We start from the raw sequence: 17,122 nt of genomic DNA, 5'->3' as shown, positions 1-17,122 counted from the left end.
AAACATTGGTGCAGATAAACACCTTAAAATTATGAAAAATAACAAAAAAACCTATGCGTTTGGTCCTAGCTGAATTAGAGGATGCCAATTAACAAGTAAGATTCTGTTCTGCAGTTTGAAAGCTACAGGATTTTGTGGAATGTGAATTTTTCAATAAGGTCTTAATTCTGTGGATGAATAGCTAGTTGAAATTGTTATCGACCAAAAGTTTTTAACGCCAAAAAAAAAAAAAAAATTAAAATATATAACACAAAAAAAAAAGCAAAACAATGTGACTTACCTAGAAATAGATGACAAAGTTTGCAGGCTAAACAAACTTTTGATTTTTTTTTTCTATTTCTTTTTATCTTCTAGTAATGTTGCTTTTTAGAAGGGAAAATCTGTGCACAGAAGATTTTACCCCGTGGCAGGGATGAGAAACATTTGTGTTTGCAGATTTCTCATGTTGGCTGTAAATACTTAAAACTGTTGAGAATACATTTGATTTGTAGATTAGAGGAAATACAGCTTTGTTGGATTTGGCATCACATTATCTCTGTATTTGTTTTGTAGGTATCCTTAGAAGGAAAGAATGCAACCATTATTTATGACCCTAAGATTCACACGTCAGATTCTCTACAGGAAGCTATTGATGATATGGGATTTGAGACTGCTCCTGCCACTACAAATCCTCAGCCTGTGGCTACTGACAGCACCTTTCTAAACCTCTCCCCAGAGCAGTCAGCTGAACAAATACGCCTTGGCCTTCTGCAGATGAAGGGAGTTCTAGACGTTAAAACCTCACTTGACGGGAGATTGGCGAGTGTAGCCTACATTCCCTCATCGGTAATTACCAGCCAGATGATTCAGCAATTTCCTGGACTAAGTCTAGACCCCCTATCTTCAAAAAAGGCTTCACCAAATAATGACGTTTTGGTGAAAATGAAGGTAGAAGGAATGACCTGCCATTCTTGTACCAGTACAATAGAAGGCAAGATAGGCAAACTGCAAGGAGTTCTGCGGATTAAAGGTAACATTGCAGGTTACAGCAAATGAATATTTTCCATATGGCGTAGCAAGAATAATGTTGTGATACCAGTGTAAGGTAATCAAGGTAATTGTGACTATTTATATGCAGAAACCACAAGAAAGTCATAAGTGAATCTTACTTTTTCATTTATTAAATTGTGCATTTTGTTTATTTTTCTTTGTGTAGCATACAACCTGCTTTTTCTTATTCTTTGCTATAGTCTTACCTGTGTTGCTTGGGAGGCCAGACATCCTCTGTATAGACCTATTTTAGTTCATACACATTCATTTTATATTTTTTATTGGATATATCTTGGTCTCTGGTTGATGCTACTATTTAAAGCGAAATAACTGGTTATTTTTTATATACAATATATTTCTGAATTTATGTATGTTAAAAGGGACATTAAATTCAAAATTTAAATCCCCATAAATGATTTAATTAGTCATAGTAAAAAGAAAACTTTTGCAATGTTCTTTCAGTATTTGTAATTTAGCTCTGAATATTGTGGTTCGTCAGTTGTCCCAGAGAGTGAAGTGTATTTAATAAAGATGTATCTATTATCTTTTTCTTAAGGAAACATAAGTATATACAAATTTGATCTACATCCCATCAAAAATATCACAAAAACCCGAAACCGAATGAAAGCAGGTTCATACATTTTGATCACAAAATTCAGTTACTTACTATCAAGAATGAATGTCAATATAAAAGCTGTGTCATAATTTAAAATTAAAACATAAACATTTTGGATTGCAAATCATATACAATGTTATCATTCCTACTCATATCTCCATATTTTCCTACCCCCCCAAAAAAACCTATTTGTGAACTCTTTCTTCCAAACCCTGCCACAACTATTCTCCACGTATATTGGCCACCAAAATAGTCTTCAGATTTCTTAATAAGAAAATAATTTGTCGCTGTGTAGTAATATCTAGACTTAAAGGGACAGTCTACTCCAGAATTTTTATTGTTTAAAAATATAAATAATCCCTTTATTCCCCATAATTTGGTTATATTAATATACTTTTTTACCACTGTGTTTACCTTGTATCTAACCCTCTGCTGACTGCCCCCTTATTACATTTCATTTCTTTTGACATACTTGCATTTTAGCCATTCAGTGCCCTCTCATAATTAACTCCATGGTTGTGTGCACAATGTTATCTATATGACACACATGAACTAACTCCCTCTAGCTGTGAAAAACTTTCAAATGCTTTAAGATAAGAGGCGGCCTTTAAGGGCTTAGAAATTGACATATTAGCCCACCTAGGTTTAGCATTCAGCATGAATCATGGAAGTTTAATTTCCTGACAAAATTTGGAATTTTATATTCCATATCTATTTGAATTTCTGTTTGTTCCAGAAAAATGTTGTCTTAATACTTTTTTTGAATTCAAAAAAATTGGGCTCTTTTTGGGACTTCCAATATTTTAAAATAATTTTCCTTCATTGTAGAATGGCTGTGTTAAATAACATTGACACCTTAATAAAGGGACACTGAACCCAAATTTTTTCTTTCCTGATTCAGATAGAGCTTGCAATTTTAAGCAACTTTCTAATTTACTCCTATTATCAATTTTTCTTCATTCTCTTGCTATTTTTATTTGAAAAACAAAAATGTAAGTTTAGAAGCCGGACCATTTTTGGTTCACAACCTGGGTTGTCTTTGCTGATTGGACAGCACCAATAAACAAGTGCTGTCCAGAGTACTGAACCAAAAATTGTCTGTCTCCTTAGCTTAGATGCCTTCTTTTTCAAATAAAGATAGCAAGAGAACGAAGAAAAATTAGTAGGAGTAAATTATAAAGTTGCTTAAAATTGCAGTCTCTATCTGAATCATGAAATAAAAAATTAGGGTTTAGTGTCCCTTTTAAATTCTTCATAATCTTTTAAAAAGAAAACATGTAACATTGTAAAATAGGTATAACATTTCTTGATTTTTGTTGCCCAGAAACTTATTTCCTACCAAAACCTTTGAATTATAGGACAGCTCCAAAAGCAATGGGTCATACAGGCTTTTAAGAATTTACAGAGGCTTTGGTATCGTCCTTAGCCTAGTATGGAAAAAAAAATAGATGTAATTTAAGACAATACAATATTGTTGTTCTCTGTACAATTCTCCTCTCATTGCTTTCTGAGTTCTTAAAACACATTTAACAGATAATTTGTTTTGCTTAGAATCTGCAATACCCCATTTTAGTTCAAGAAATTTCAGGTTACTTTCCTCTTGCGACTCAGCATCATGCTATATATATTAGATATTAATAGGTTACCTTTGTTTAAAGGGACAGTCTACACCAACATTTGTAGTGTTTAAAAAAAAAAATAATAAAAAAAAATAGTTAAAACGCTTTCGCTACTTATTTCCCAGCTTTGCACAACCAACATTGTTCTATTAATGTACTTTATAACATTTTTTTTATTTTTTTTAAAGTCCCAATTTAGATTAAGCTGTGAATATTCTCCTGTACCTTTTCTATATCATGCAGCAAACAAGTCATTCCAAAATGAATATTGTTTCTGGTCACTTTGAAATGGCAGCCAAGGTCAGCCCACGGGTGACATCACGATCTGGACTGCATCTATGCACTCTGGTGAATAGCAATGACAGTCTGTTGAATCCAAATAGTGAGTCTTTTGCAACTAGAGAAGCCTTTAATGCAGCCCAGATCGCAATGCCATCAGTGGGCGGAGCCCGGCCGCCACCTCAGTGACCAGAAACAGTCATTCCAAAATAACCACTCTCACTGTTCCCGCTGCATGAGACAGAAAGGGGCGCAGGAGGCTATTTGCAGTCAAACTAATTTTTATTATTATTTTATAATCACAGTGACATGGTAAAAAAATAATCTTACATAAATCAAAATATCTTGTTACATATTCCTATAAATACCAAAATTCAGAAAAACGCAACTGTAAAAGGAATATGTTCTTGGTTACACGGTAATCATATTAAATTATTAATATGAAATCCAACAATATGAAACTGCATTTATTAACTAGCAGCCCCTTGGTTGACACTGTATTATATTTAGAGTAGTAGCTGTTTGTTATTATAACCCAAATAACCTTAGATAGTAACATTATTTCTAATTTACTGTTTTCTTTCCTATATGTGAGCATTAACTGAATCTACCCTTCAAAATTGTCATATATTGTTAAGTGCTGGATAAGATTGCTTTTTTTCTATATACTTTTCTTTTTCTCTTACTTTATTATCAATCATATTTGACTTTTGTTTATATAGAAGTTTATAGTCTTAGCTTTGATTAATGCAATTTCCTTCTATCAAATTTACTTTGTTCTTTTGGTGTCCTTTGTTTAAAAGCATACCTAGGTAGCTAGTCTCAAGTTAGGTTTAGGAGTGTGCAGATGTCTGGAGCAATATATGGCAGCAGTTTTGCAAAAATGAACAAAAAAAATCTTGCAAATCTGCTGCCATATAGTTCACAAGATAAGTGCATGCTATGTATCTGTATCTATTCAACAAAGAATATGATGAGAACAAAGTAAATTCTAAACTTTTAAAAAAACTGTATGCTTTTTCTGAAATAGAAATTTAATGTCCCTTTTAAAGAGATCTGTAACTAACGGCGTCATTTTAATTTGTTTTGTTTCTAGTATCCCTGGATAACCAAGAGGCCCACATTGTTTATCAGCCTCATGTTATCACAGCAGCTGAAATTAAGACTCAGATTGAAGAAGCTGGTTTTGTTGCATCAATTAAAAACAAACCACCATCAAAATTAGGAGCTATTGATGTTGAGCGTTTGAAAAATACACAGACTAATGGTATTGGGGAAAAAATGCCAAAACCTCCTGGTGATTTTACCAAAGGTGTGTTTCAGGTAGAGGGCATGCACTGCAAATCATGTGTTGTGAATATTGAAAGTAATATTGGTTCTTTACCGGGGGTGTCAACCGTTGAAGTCTCATTGGAGAGAAAATCAGCCGTAATAAATTACAATCCAAATATCATCTCTTGTGATAAGATCAGCCGAGCAATAGAAGCTTTACCTCCTGGGACATTTAAAGTAAGTGTTTGCAATGGCTTTAGTTTGGAGCCTTCCAACTCACCAAGGCCGTTACCATCCTCGGAGCAAATATCTTCAAGCAAAACAAGCCATGGTCCCATGCATAACGTTGCTGTTCTTAACATTGAAGGGATGACTTGCAATTCCTGTGTGCAATCAATTGAGGGTCTGATCTCTCAGAAGCCAGGAGTAAAATCCATAAAAGTGTCTTTGGCAAATAAAAATGCCACTGTGGAGTATGACCCAGCCGCTACAAATCCAGATACTATAAGAGAATCCATTGAAGATATGGGATTTGATGCTACTCTTCCTGGTAAGTTCAGTCTTTTCTTGCTAAAAGGCATTGCTATCTGTCACTCATGAAGCTTGATTACATTCCATTTGTTAGCTCAACAACTGGTAGTAATTACAAAACTCCAAATAAAGTGTGTGATGTTGTAAATACCAATTGTTAAGTGAAATAGAATGCATTTTTTTGGTTGCATACCACCACTGAACTGTCTTACAAAATGTGATTGACAGGTTTCCTTTATAACTCTGTTTTACGAACTTCAGCTCAAAGGGTGTCCAAATATTTTCCACAATACTGAAATGTAGTCACAGGCATTCGGCAGCTTTGTTAGCTGTCTAATGCGGAAGTAGGTGGCTGCTCATGGACTTCTGTTATTTCTTTCATGTAATTAGCAAGAGTCCATGAGCTAGTGACGTATGGGATATACATTCCTACCTGGAGGAGCAAAGTTTCCCAAACCTCAAAATGCCTATAAATACACCCCTCACCACACCCACAAATCAGTTTTACAAACTTTGCCTCCTATGGAGGTGGTGAAGTAAGTTTGTGCTAGATTCTACGTTGATATGCGCTCCGCAGCAGGTTGGAGCCCGGTTTTCCTCTCAGCGTGCAGTGAATGTCAGAGGGATGTGAGGAGAGTATTGCCTATTTGAATTCAGTGATCTCCTTCTACGGGGTCTATTTCATAGGTTCTCTGTTATCGGTCGTAGAGATTCATCTCTTACCTCCCTTTTCAGATCGACGATATACTCTTATATATACCATTTCCTCTACTGATTCTCGTTTCAGTACTGGTTTGGCTTTCTACTACATGTAGATGAGTGTCCTGGGGTAAGTAAGTCTTATTTTCTGTGACACTCTAAGCTATGGTTGGGCACTTTTATATAAAAGTTCTAAATATATGTATTCAAACATTTATTTGCCTTGACTCAGGATGTTCAACGTTCCTTATTTCAGACAGTCAGTTTCATATTTGGGATAATGCATATGAATTAATCAAAAATCTTCAAAGAATGCAGCAGCACCACTTCTCATATAAAAAGTAGAGGAACTTTTTATATGAGAAGTGGTGCTGCTGCATTCTTTGAAGATTTTGGATACTGTTTGGATCCTTGAAGTGATCCTATGCTAGCTTGCACACACCTTGGGTCTGAGTGCTGGATTTCAATCTCATTTTCTGCATATGAATTAATCATTTTTTCTTACCTTAAAAATTTGTCTTTTCCCTGTGGACTGTTAGGCTCGCGGGGGCTGAAAATGCTTCATTTTATTGCGTCATTCTTGGCGCGGACTTTTTTGGCGCAAATTTTTTTTTTTTTTCTGTTTCCGGCGTCATACGTGTCGCCGGAAGTTGCGTCATTTTTGACGTTTTTTTTGCACCAAAGGTGTCGGCGTTCCGGATGTGGCGTCATTTTGGCGCCAAAAGCATTTAGGCGCCAAATAATGTGGGCGTCTTTTTTGGCGCTAAAAAAATATGGGCGTCACTATTGTCTCCACATTATTTAAGTCTCATTATTTTGTGCTTCTGGTTGCTAGAAGCTTGTTCTATGGCATTTTTTCCCCATTCCTGAAACTGTCATTTAAGGAATTTGATCAATTTTGCTTTATATGTTGTTTTTTCTATTACATATTGCAAGATGTCCCACGTTGAAGCTGAGTCAGAAGATACTTCTGGAAAATCCCTGCCTGGTGCTGGAGCTACCAAGGCTAAGTATATCTGCTGTAAACTTTTGGTATCTGTTCCTCCAGCTGTTGTTTGTACTGTTTGTCATGACAAACTTGCTAATGCAGATAATATTTCCTTTAGTACTGTTACATTACCTGTTGCTGTTCCGTCAACATCTAATACTCAGAGTGTTCCTGTTAACATAAGAGATTTTGTTTCTAAATCCATTAAGAAGGCTATGTCTGTTATTCCTCCTTCTAGTAAACGTAAAAAGTCTTTTAAAACTTCTAATTTTTCAGATGAATTTTTAAATGAACATCATCATTCTGATACTGATATTGGTTCTTCTGATTCAGAAGATTCTGTCTCAGAGGTTGATGCTGATAAATCTTCATATTTATTTAAAATGGAATTTATTCGTTCTTTACTTAAAGAAGTCCTAATTGCATTAGAAATTGAGGATTCTAGTCCTCTTGATACTAAATCTAAACGTTTAGATAAGGTTTTTAAATCTCCTGTAGTTATTCCAGAAGTTTTTTCCTGTCCCTGGTGCTATTTCTGAAGTAATTTCCAGGGAATGGAATAATTTGGGTAATTCTTTTACTCCTTCTAAACGTTTTAAGCAATTATATCCTGTGCCATCTGACAGATTAGAATTTTGGGACAAAATCCCTAAGGTTGATGGGGCTGTCTCTACTCTTGCTAAGCGTACTACTATTCCTACGGCAGATGGTACTTCCTTTAAGGATCCTTTAGATAGGAAAATTGAATCCTTTCTAAGAAAAGCTTACTTGTGTTCAGGTAATCTTCTTAGACCTGCTATATCTTTAGCGGATGTTGCTGCAGCTTCAACTTTTTGGTTAGAAGCTTTAGCGCAACAAGTAACAGATCATAATTCTCATAGCATTATTATTCTTCTACAACATGCTAATAATTTTATTTGTGATGCCATCTTTGATATCATTAGAGTTGATGTCAGGTATATGTCTCTAGCTATTTTAGCTAGAAGAGCTTTATGGCTTAAAACTTGGAATGCTGATATGTCTTCTAAGTCTACTCTGCTTTCCCTTTCTTTCCAGGGTAATAAATTATTTGGTTCTCAGTTGGATTCTATTATCTCAACTGTTACTGGAGGGAAAGGAACTTTTTTTACCACAGGATAAAAAATCTAAAGGTAAATTTAGGTCTAATAATCTTTTTCGTTCCTTTCGTCACATCAAGGAACAAAAGCCTGATCCTTCATCCTCAGGAGTGGTATCAGTTTGGAAACCATCTCCAGTCTGGAATAAATCCAAGCCTTTTAGAAAACCAAAGCCAGCTCCCAAGTCCACATGAAGGTGCGGCCCTCATTCCAGCTCAGCTGGTAGGGGGCAGATTACGTTTTTTCAAAGAAATTTGGTTCAATTCCGTTCACAATCTCTGGATTCAGAACATTGTTTCAAATGGGTACAGAATTGGTTTCAAGATAAGGCCTCCTGCAAAGAGATTTTCTCCAACATAGGTGTGTCCGGTCCACGGCGTCATCCTTACTTGTGGGGATATTCTCTTCCCCAACAGGAAATGGCAAAGAGCCCAGCAAAGCTGGTCACATGATCCCTCCTAGGCTCCGCCTACCCCAGTCATTCTCTTTGCCGTTGTACAGGCAACATCTCCACGGAGATGGCTTAGAGTTTTTTAGTGTTTAACTGTAGTTTTTATTATTCAATCAAGAGTTTGTTATTTTGAAATAGTGCTGGTATGTACTATTTACTCAGAAACAGAAAAGAGATGAAGATTTCTGTTTGTATGAGGAAAATGATTTTAGCAACCGTCACTAAAATCCATGGCTGTTCCACACAGGACTGTTGAGAGCAATTAACTTCAGTTGGGGGAACGGTGAGCAGTCTCTTGCTGCTTGAGGTATGACACATTCTAACAAGACGATGTAATGCTGGAAGCTGTCATTTTCCCTATGGGATCCGGTAAGCCATGTTTATTAAGATCGTAAATAAGGGCTTCACAAGGGCTTATTAAGACTGTAGACTTTTTCTGGGCTAAATCGATTCATTATTAACACATATTTAGCCTTGAGGAATCATTTATTCTGGGTATTTTGATATAATAATATCGGCAGGCACTGTTTTAGACACCTTATTCTTTAGGGGCTTTCCCAAATCATAGACAGAGCCTCATTTTCGCGCCGGTGTTGCGCACTTGTTTTTGAGAGGCATGACATGCAGTCGCATGTGAGAGGAGCTCTGATACTTAGAAAAGACTTTCTGAAGGCGTCATTTGGTGTCGTATTCCCCTTTGGGCTTGGTTGGGTCTCAGCAAAGCAGATACCAGGGACTGTAAAGGGGTTAAAGTTAAAAACGGCTCCGGTTCCGTTATTTTAAGGGTTAAAGCTTCCAAATTTGGTGTGCAATACTTTTAAGGCTTTAAGACACTGTGGTGAAAATTTGGTGAATTTTGAACAATTCCTTCATGTTTTTTCGCAATTGCAGTAATAAAGTGTGTTCAGTTTAAAATTTAAAGTGACAGTAACGGTTTTATTTTAAAACGTTTTTTGTACTTTGTTATCAAGTTTATGCCTGTTTAACATGTCTGAACTACCAGATAGACTGTGTTCTGAATGTGGGGAAGCCAGAATTCCCATTCATTTAAATAAATGTGATTTATGTGACAATGACAATGATGCCCAAGATGATTCCTCAAGTGAGGGGAGTAAGCATGGTACTGCATCATTCCCTCCTTCGTCTACACGAGTCTTGCCCACTCAGGAGGCCCCTAGTACATCTAGCGCGCCAATACTCCTTACTATGCAACAATTAACGGCTGTAATGGATAATTCTGTCAAAAACATTTTAGCCAAAATGAACACTTATCAGCGTAAGCGCGACTGCTCTGTTTTAGATACTGAAGAGCATGACGACGCTGATAATAATGGTTCTGAAGGGCCCCTAACCCAGTCTGATGGGGCCAGGGAGGTTTTGTCTGAGGGAGAAATTACTGATTCAGGGAACATTTCTCAACAAGCTGAACCTGATGTGATTACGTTTAAATTTAAGTTGGAACATCTCCGCATTCTGTTCAAGGAGGTATTATCCACTCTGGATGATTGTGACAAGTTGGTCATCCCAGAGAAACTATGTAAAATGGACAAGTTCCTAGAGGTCCCGGGGCTCCCAGAAGCTTTTCCTATACCCAAGCGGGTGGCGGACATTGTTAATAAAGAATGGGAAAGGCCCGGTATTCCTTTCGTCCCTCCCCCCATATTTAAAAAATTGTTTCCTATGGTCGACCCAGAAAGGACTTATGGCAGACAGTCCCCAAGGTCGAGGGAGCGGTTTCCACTTTAAACAAACGCACCACTATACCCATAGAGGATAGTTGTGCTTTCAAAGATCCTATGGATAAAAAATTAGAAGGTTTACTTAAAAAGATGTTTGTTCAGCAGGGTTACCTTCTACAACCAATTTCATGCATTGTCCCTGTAGCTACAGCCGCATGTTTCTGGTTCGATGAGCTGATAAAGGCGGTCGATAGTGATTCTCCTCCTTATGAGGAGATTATGGACAGAATCAATGCTCTCAAATTGGCTAATTCTTTCACCCTAGACGCCACCTTGCAATTGGCTAGGTTAGCGGCTAAGAATTCTGGGTTTGCTATTGTGGCGCGCAGAGCGCTTTGGTTGAAATCTTGGTCAGCTGATGCGTCTTCCAAGAACAAGCTACTTAACATTCCTTTCAAGGGGAAAACGCTGTTTGGCCCTGACTTGAAAGAGATTATCTCTGGTATCACTGGGGGTAAGGGCCACGCCCTTCCTCAAGATCGGCTTTTCAAGGCAAAAAATAAACCTAATTTTCGTCCCTTTCGTAGAAATGGACCAGCCCAAAGTGCTACGTCCTCTAAGCAAGAGGGTAATACTTCTCAAGCCAAGCCAGCTTGGAGACCAATGCAAGGCTGGAACAAGGGAAAGCAGGCCAAGAAACCTGCCACTGCTACCAAGACAGCATGAAATGTTGGCCCCCGATCCGGGACCGGATCTGGTGGGGGGCAGACTCTCTCTCTTCGCTCAGGCTTGGGCAAGAGATGTTCTGGATCCTTGGGCGCTAGAAATAGTCTCCCAAGGTTATCTTCTGGAATTCAAGGGGCTTCCCCCAAGGGGGAGGTTCCACAGGTCTCAGTTGTCTTCAGACCACATAAAAAGACAGGCATTCTTACATTGTGTAGAAGACCTGTTAAAAATGGGAGTGATTCACCCTGTTCCATTAAGAGAACAAGGGATGGGGTTCTACTCCAATCTGTTCATAGTTCCCAAAAAAGAGGGAACGTTCAGACCAATCTTAGATCTCAAGATCCTAAACAAGTTTCTCATGGTTCCATCGTTCAAGATGGAAACCATTCGAACTATTCTTCCTTCCATCCAAGAAGGTCAATTCATGACCACAGTGGATTTAAAGGATGCGTATCTACATATTCCTATCCACAAGGAACATCATCGGTTCCTAAGGTTCGCATTCCTGGACAAGCATTACCAGTTCGTGGCGCTTCCTTTCGGATTAGCCACTGCTCCAAGGATTTTCACAAAGGTACTAGGGTCCCTTCTAGCTGTGCTAAGACCAAGGGGCATTGCTGTAGTACCTTACTTGGACGACATTCTGATTCAAGCGTCGTCCCTTCCTCAAGCAAAGGCTCACACGGACATTGTCCTGGCCTTTCTCAGATCTCACGGATGGAAAGTGAACGTGGAAAAGAGTTCTCTATCTCCGTCAACAAGGGTTCCCTTCTTGGGAACAATAATAGACTCCTTAGAAATGAGGATTTTTCTGACAGAGGCCAGAAAAACAAAACTTCTAGACTCTTGTCGGATACTTCATTCCGTTCCTCTTCCTTCCATAGCGCAGTGCATGGAAGTGATCGGTTTGATGGTAGCGGCAATGGACATAGTTCCTTTTGCGCGCATTCATCTAAGACCATTACAACTGTGCATGCTCAGTCAGTGGAATGGGGATTATACAGACTTGTCTCCGAAGATACAAGTAAATCAGAGGACCAGAGACTCACTCCGTTGGTGGCTGTCCCTGGACAACCTGTCACAAGGGATGACATTCCGCAGACCGGAGTGGGTCATCGTCACGACCGACGCCAGTCTGATGGGCTGGGGCGCGGTCTGGGGATCCCTGAAAGCTCAGGGTCTTTGGTCTCGGGAAGAATCTCTTCTACCGATAAATATTCTGGAACTGAGAGCGATATTCAATGCTCTCAAGGCTTGGCCTCAGCTAGCGAGGGCCAAGTTCATACGGTTTCAATCAGACAACATGACAACTGTTGCGTACATCAACCATCAGGGGGGAACAAGGAGTTCCCTAGCGATGGAAGAAGTGACCAAAATCATTCTATGGGCGGAGTCTCACTCCTGCCACCTGTCTGCTATCCACATCCCAGGAGTGGAAAATTGGGAAGCGGATTTTCTGAGTCGTCAGACATTGCATCCGGGGGAGTGGGAACTCCATCCGGAAATCTTTGCCCAAGTCACTCAGCTGTGGGGCATTCCAGACATGGATCTGATGGCCTCTCGTCAGAACTTCAAAGTTCCTTGCTACGGGTCCAGATCCAGGGATCCCAAGGCGGCTCTAGTGGATGCACTAGTAGCACCTTGGACCTTCAAACTAGCTTATGTGTTCCCGCCGTTTCCTCTCATCCCCAGGCTGGTAGCCAGGATCAATCAGGAGAGGGCGTCGGTGATCTTGATAGCTCCTGCGTGGCCACGCAGGACTTGGTATGCAGATCTGGTGAATATGTCATCGGCTCCACCTTGGAAGCTACCTTTGAGACGAGACCTTCTTGTTCAGGGTCCGTTCGAACATCCGAATCTGGTTTCACTCCAGCTGACTGCTTGGAGATTGAACGCTTGATCTTATCGAAGCGAGGGTTCTCAGATTCTGTTATCGATACTCTTGTTCAGGCCAGAAAGCCTGTAACTAGAAAGATTTACCACAAAATTTGGAAAAAATATATCTGTTGGTGTGAATCTAAAGGATTCCCTTGGGACAAGGTTAAGATTCCTAAGATTCTATCCTTCCTTCAAGAAGGATTGGAAAAAGGATTATCTGCTAGTTCCTTGAAGGGACAGATTTCTGCCTTGTCTGTGTTACTTCACAAAAAGCTGGCAGCTGTGCCAGATGTTCAAGCCTTTGTTCAGGCTCTGGTTAGAATTAAGCCTGTTTACAAACCTTTGACTCCTCCTTGGAGTCTCAACTTAGTTCTTTCAGTTCTTCAGGGGGTTCCGTTTGAACCCTTACATTCCGTTGATATTAAGTTATTATCTTGGAAAGTTTTGTTTTTAGTTGCAATTTCTTCTGCTAGAAGAGTTTCAGAATTATCTGCTCTGCAGTGTTCTCCTCCTTATCTGGTGTTCCATGCAGATAAGGTGGTTTTGCGTACTAAACCTGGTTTTCTTCCAAAAGTTGTTTCTAACAAAAACATTAACCAGGAGATTATCGTACCTTCTCTGTGTCCGAAACCAGTTTCAAAGAAGGAACGTTTGTTGCACAATTTGGATGTTGTTCGCGCTCTAAAATTCTATTTAGATGCTACAAAGGATTTTAGACAAACATCTTCCTTGTTTGTTGTTTATTCCGGTAAAAGGAGAGGTCAAAAAGCAACTTCTACCTCTCTCTCCTTTTGGATTAAAAGCATCATCAGATTGGCTTACGAGACTGCCGGACGGCAGCCTCCCGAAAGAATCACGGCTCATTCCACTAGGGCTGTGGCTTCCACATGGGCCTTCAAGAACGAGGCTTCTGTTGATCAGATATGTAGGGCAGCGACTTGGTCTTCACTGCACACTTTTACCAAATTTTACAAGTTTGATACTTTTGCTTCTTCTGAGGCTATTTTTGGGAGAAAGGTTTTGCAAGCCGTGGTGCCTTCCATTTAGGTGACCTGATTTGCTCCCTCCCTTCATCCGTGTCCTAAAGCTTTGGTATTGGTTCCCACAAGTAAGGATGACGCCGTGGACCGGACACACCTATGTTGGAGAAAACAGAATTTATGTTTACCTGATAAATTACTTTCTCCAACGGTGTGTCCGGTCCACGGCCCGCCCTGGTTTTTTTAATCAGGTCTGATAATTTATTTTCTTTAACTACAGTCACCACGGTACCATATGGTTTCTCCTATGCAAATATTCCTCCTTAACGTCGGTCGAATGACTGGGGTAGGCGGAGCCTAGGAGGGATCATGTGACCAGCTTTGCTGGGCTCTTTGCCATTTCCTGTTGGGGAAGAGAATATCCCCACAAGTAAGGATGACGCCGTGGACCGGACACACCGTTGGAGAAAGTAATTTATCAGGTAAACATAAATTCTGTTTTTTCTTTCCCGTGTCCCAGTAAACCTAGCGAAGGCTCAAGCATTTCTGAAATGTGTTTCAGATCTAGAGTTGGCTGGAGTAATTATACCAGTTCCAGTTCTGGAACAGGGGCTGGGGTTTTATTCAAATCTCTTCATTGTACCAAAGAAGGAGAATTCCTTCAGACCAGTTCTGGATCTAAAAATATTGAATCGTTATGTAAGGATACCAACATTCAAATGGTAACTGTAAGGACTATCCTGCCTTTTGTTCAGCAAGAGCATTATATGTCCACAATAGATTTACAGGGTGCATATCTGCATATTTCGATTCATCCAGATCACTATCAGTTTCTGAGATTCTCTTTTCTAGACAAGCATTACCAGTTTGTGGCTCTACCGTTTGGCCTAGCTACAGCTCCAAGAATTTTTACAAAGGTTCTCGGTGCCCTTCTGTCTGTAATCAGAGAACAGGGTATTGTGGTATTTCCTTATTTGGACGATATCTTGGTACTTGCTCAGTCTTCACATTTAGCAGAATCTCATACGAATCGACTTGTGTTGTTTCTTCAAGATCATGGTTGGAGGATCAATTTACCAAAAAGTTCATTGATTCCTCAGACAAGGGTAACCTTTTTAGGTTTTCAGATAGATTCAGTGTCCATGACTCTGTGTTTGACAGACAAGAGACGTCTAAAGTTGATATCAGCTTGTTGAAACCTTCAGTCACAATCATTCCCTTCGGTAGCTTTATGCATGGAAATTCTAGGTCTTATGACTGCAGCATCGGACGCGATCCCCTTTGCTCGTTTTCACATGCGACCTCTTCAGCTCTGTATGCTGAACCAGTGGTGCAGGGATTACACAAAGATATCTCAATTAATATCTTTAACACCGATTGTACAACACTCTCTGAGGTGGTGGACAGATCACCATCGTTTAGGGCTTCTTTTGTTCTTCCGACCTGGACTGTAATTTCAACAGATGCAAGTCTGACAGGTTGGGGAGCTGTTTGGGGGTCTCTGACAGCACAAGGGGGTTTGGGAATCTCAGGAGGTGAGATTACCGATCAATATTTTGGAACTCCGTGCAATTTTCAGAGCTCTTCAGTCATGGCCTCTTCTAAAGAGAGAATCGTTCATTTGTTTTCAGACAGACAATGTCACAACTGTGGCATACATCAATCATCAAGGAGGGACTCACAGTCCTCTGGCTATGAAGGAAGTATCTTGAATTCTGGTATGGGCGGAATCCAGCTCCTGTCTAATTTCTGCGGTTCATATCCCAGGTATAGACAATTGGGAAGCGGATTATCTCAGCCGCCAAACGTTACATCCGGGCGAATGGTCTCTTCACCCAGAGGTATTTCTTCAGATTGTTCAAATGTGGGGACTTCCAGAAATAGATCTGATGGCCTCTCATCTAAACAAGAAACTTCCCAGGTATCTGTCCAGATCCAGGGATCCTCAAGCGGAAGCAGTGGATGCATTGTCACTTCCTTGGAAGTATCATCCTGCCTATATCTTTCCGCCTTTAGTTCTTCTTCCAAGAGTAATCTCCAAGATTCTGAAGGAATGCTCGTTTGTTCTGCTGGTAGCTCCAGCATGGCCTCACAGGTTTTGGTATGCGGATCTTGTCCGGATGGCCTCTTGCCAACCGTGGACTCTTCCGTTAAGACCAGACCTTCTGTCGCAAGGTCCTTTTTTCCATCAGGATCTCAAATCCTTAAATTTAAAGGTATGGAGATTGAACGCTTGATTCTTAGTCAAAGAGGTTTCTCTGACTCTGTGATTAATACTATGTTACAGGCTCGTAAATCTGTATCTAGGGAGATATATTAAAGAGTCTGGAAGACTTATATTTCTTGGTGTCTTTCTCATCATTTTTTCTGGCATTCTTTTAGAATTCCGAGAATTTTACAATTTCTTCAGGATGGTTTGGATAAAGGTTTGTCTGCAAGTTCCTTGAAAGGACAAATCTCTGCTCTTTCTCTTCTTTTTCACAGAAAGATTGCTAATCTTCCTGATATTCATTGTTTTGTACAAGCTTTGGTTCGTATAAAACCTGTCATTAAGTCAATTTCTCCTCCTTGGAGTTTGAATTTGGTTCTGGGGGCTCTTCAAGCTCCTCCGTTTCAACCTATGCATTCGTTGGACATCAAATTACTTTCTTGGAAAGTTTTGTTCCTTTTGGCTATCTCTTCTGCCAGACGAGTTTCTGAATTATCTGCTCTTTCTTGTGAGTCTCTTTTTCTGATTTTTCATCAGGATAAGGCGGTGTTGCGAACTTCTTTTAAATTTTTACCTAAGGTTGTGAATTCTAACAACATTAGTAGAGAAATTGTGGTTCCTTCATTGTGTCCTAATCCTAAGAATTCTAAGGAGAGATCATTGCATTCTTTGGATGTTGTTAGAGCTTTGAAATATTATGTTGAAGCTACTAAGAATTTCCGAAAGACTTCTAGTCTATTTGTTATCTTTTCCGGTTCTAGGAAAGGTCAGAAGGCCTCTGCCATTTCTTTGGCATCTTGGTTGAAATCTTTAATTCATCATGCTTATGTCGAGTCGGGTAAAACTCCGCCTCAAAGGATTACAGCTCATTCTACTAGGTCAGTTTCTACTTCCTGGGCGTTTAGGAATGAAGCTTCGGTTGATCAGATTTGCAAAGCAGCAACTTGGTCTTCTTTGCATACTTTTACTAAATTCTACCATTTTGATGTGTTTTCTTCTTCTGAAGCTGTTTTTTGGTAGAAAAGTACTTCAGGCAGCTGTTTCAGTT

The 17,122-nt window shown here is 39.5% G+C and overlaps 1 protein-coding gene across 1 annotated transcript in view; it reads left to right on the top strand.

Annotated features, from left to right (window-relative positions):
* LOC128660866 (copper-transporting ATPase 1-like) overlaps positions 1–17,122 on the top strand; it is a 157,623-nt gene that overhangs the window by 84,167 nt on the left and 56,334 nt on the right. The window contains exons 3-4 of the mRNA XM_053714949.1: positions 553–1,009; positions 4,640–5,365. Of these exons, the coding sequence (XP_053570924.1) occupies positions 553–1,009; positions 4,640–5,365 (1,183 nt within the window). The remainder of the gene's footprint in view (positions 1–552; positions 1,010–4,639; positions 5,366–17,122) is intronic.

The sequence above is a fragment of the Bombina bombina genome, chromosome 1 (assembly GCF_027579735.1).
Source record: "Bombina bombina isolate aBomBom1 chromosome 1, aBomBom1.pri, whole genome shotgun sequence".
Classification (NCBI taxonomy): domain Eukaryota; kingdom Metazoa; phylum Chordata; class Amphibia; order Anura; family Bombinatoridae; genus Bombina; species Bombina bombina.
This window is presented reverse-complemented; position numbering and strand designations above follow the sequence as displayed.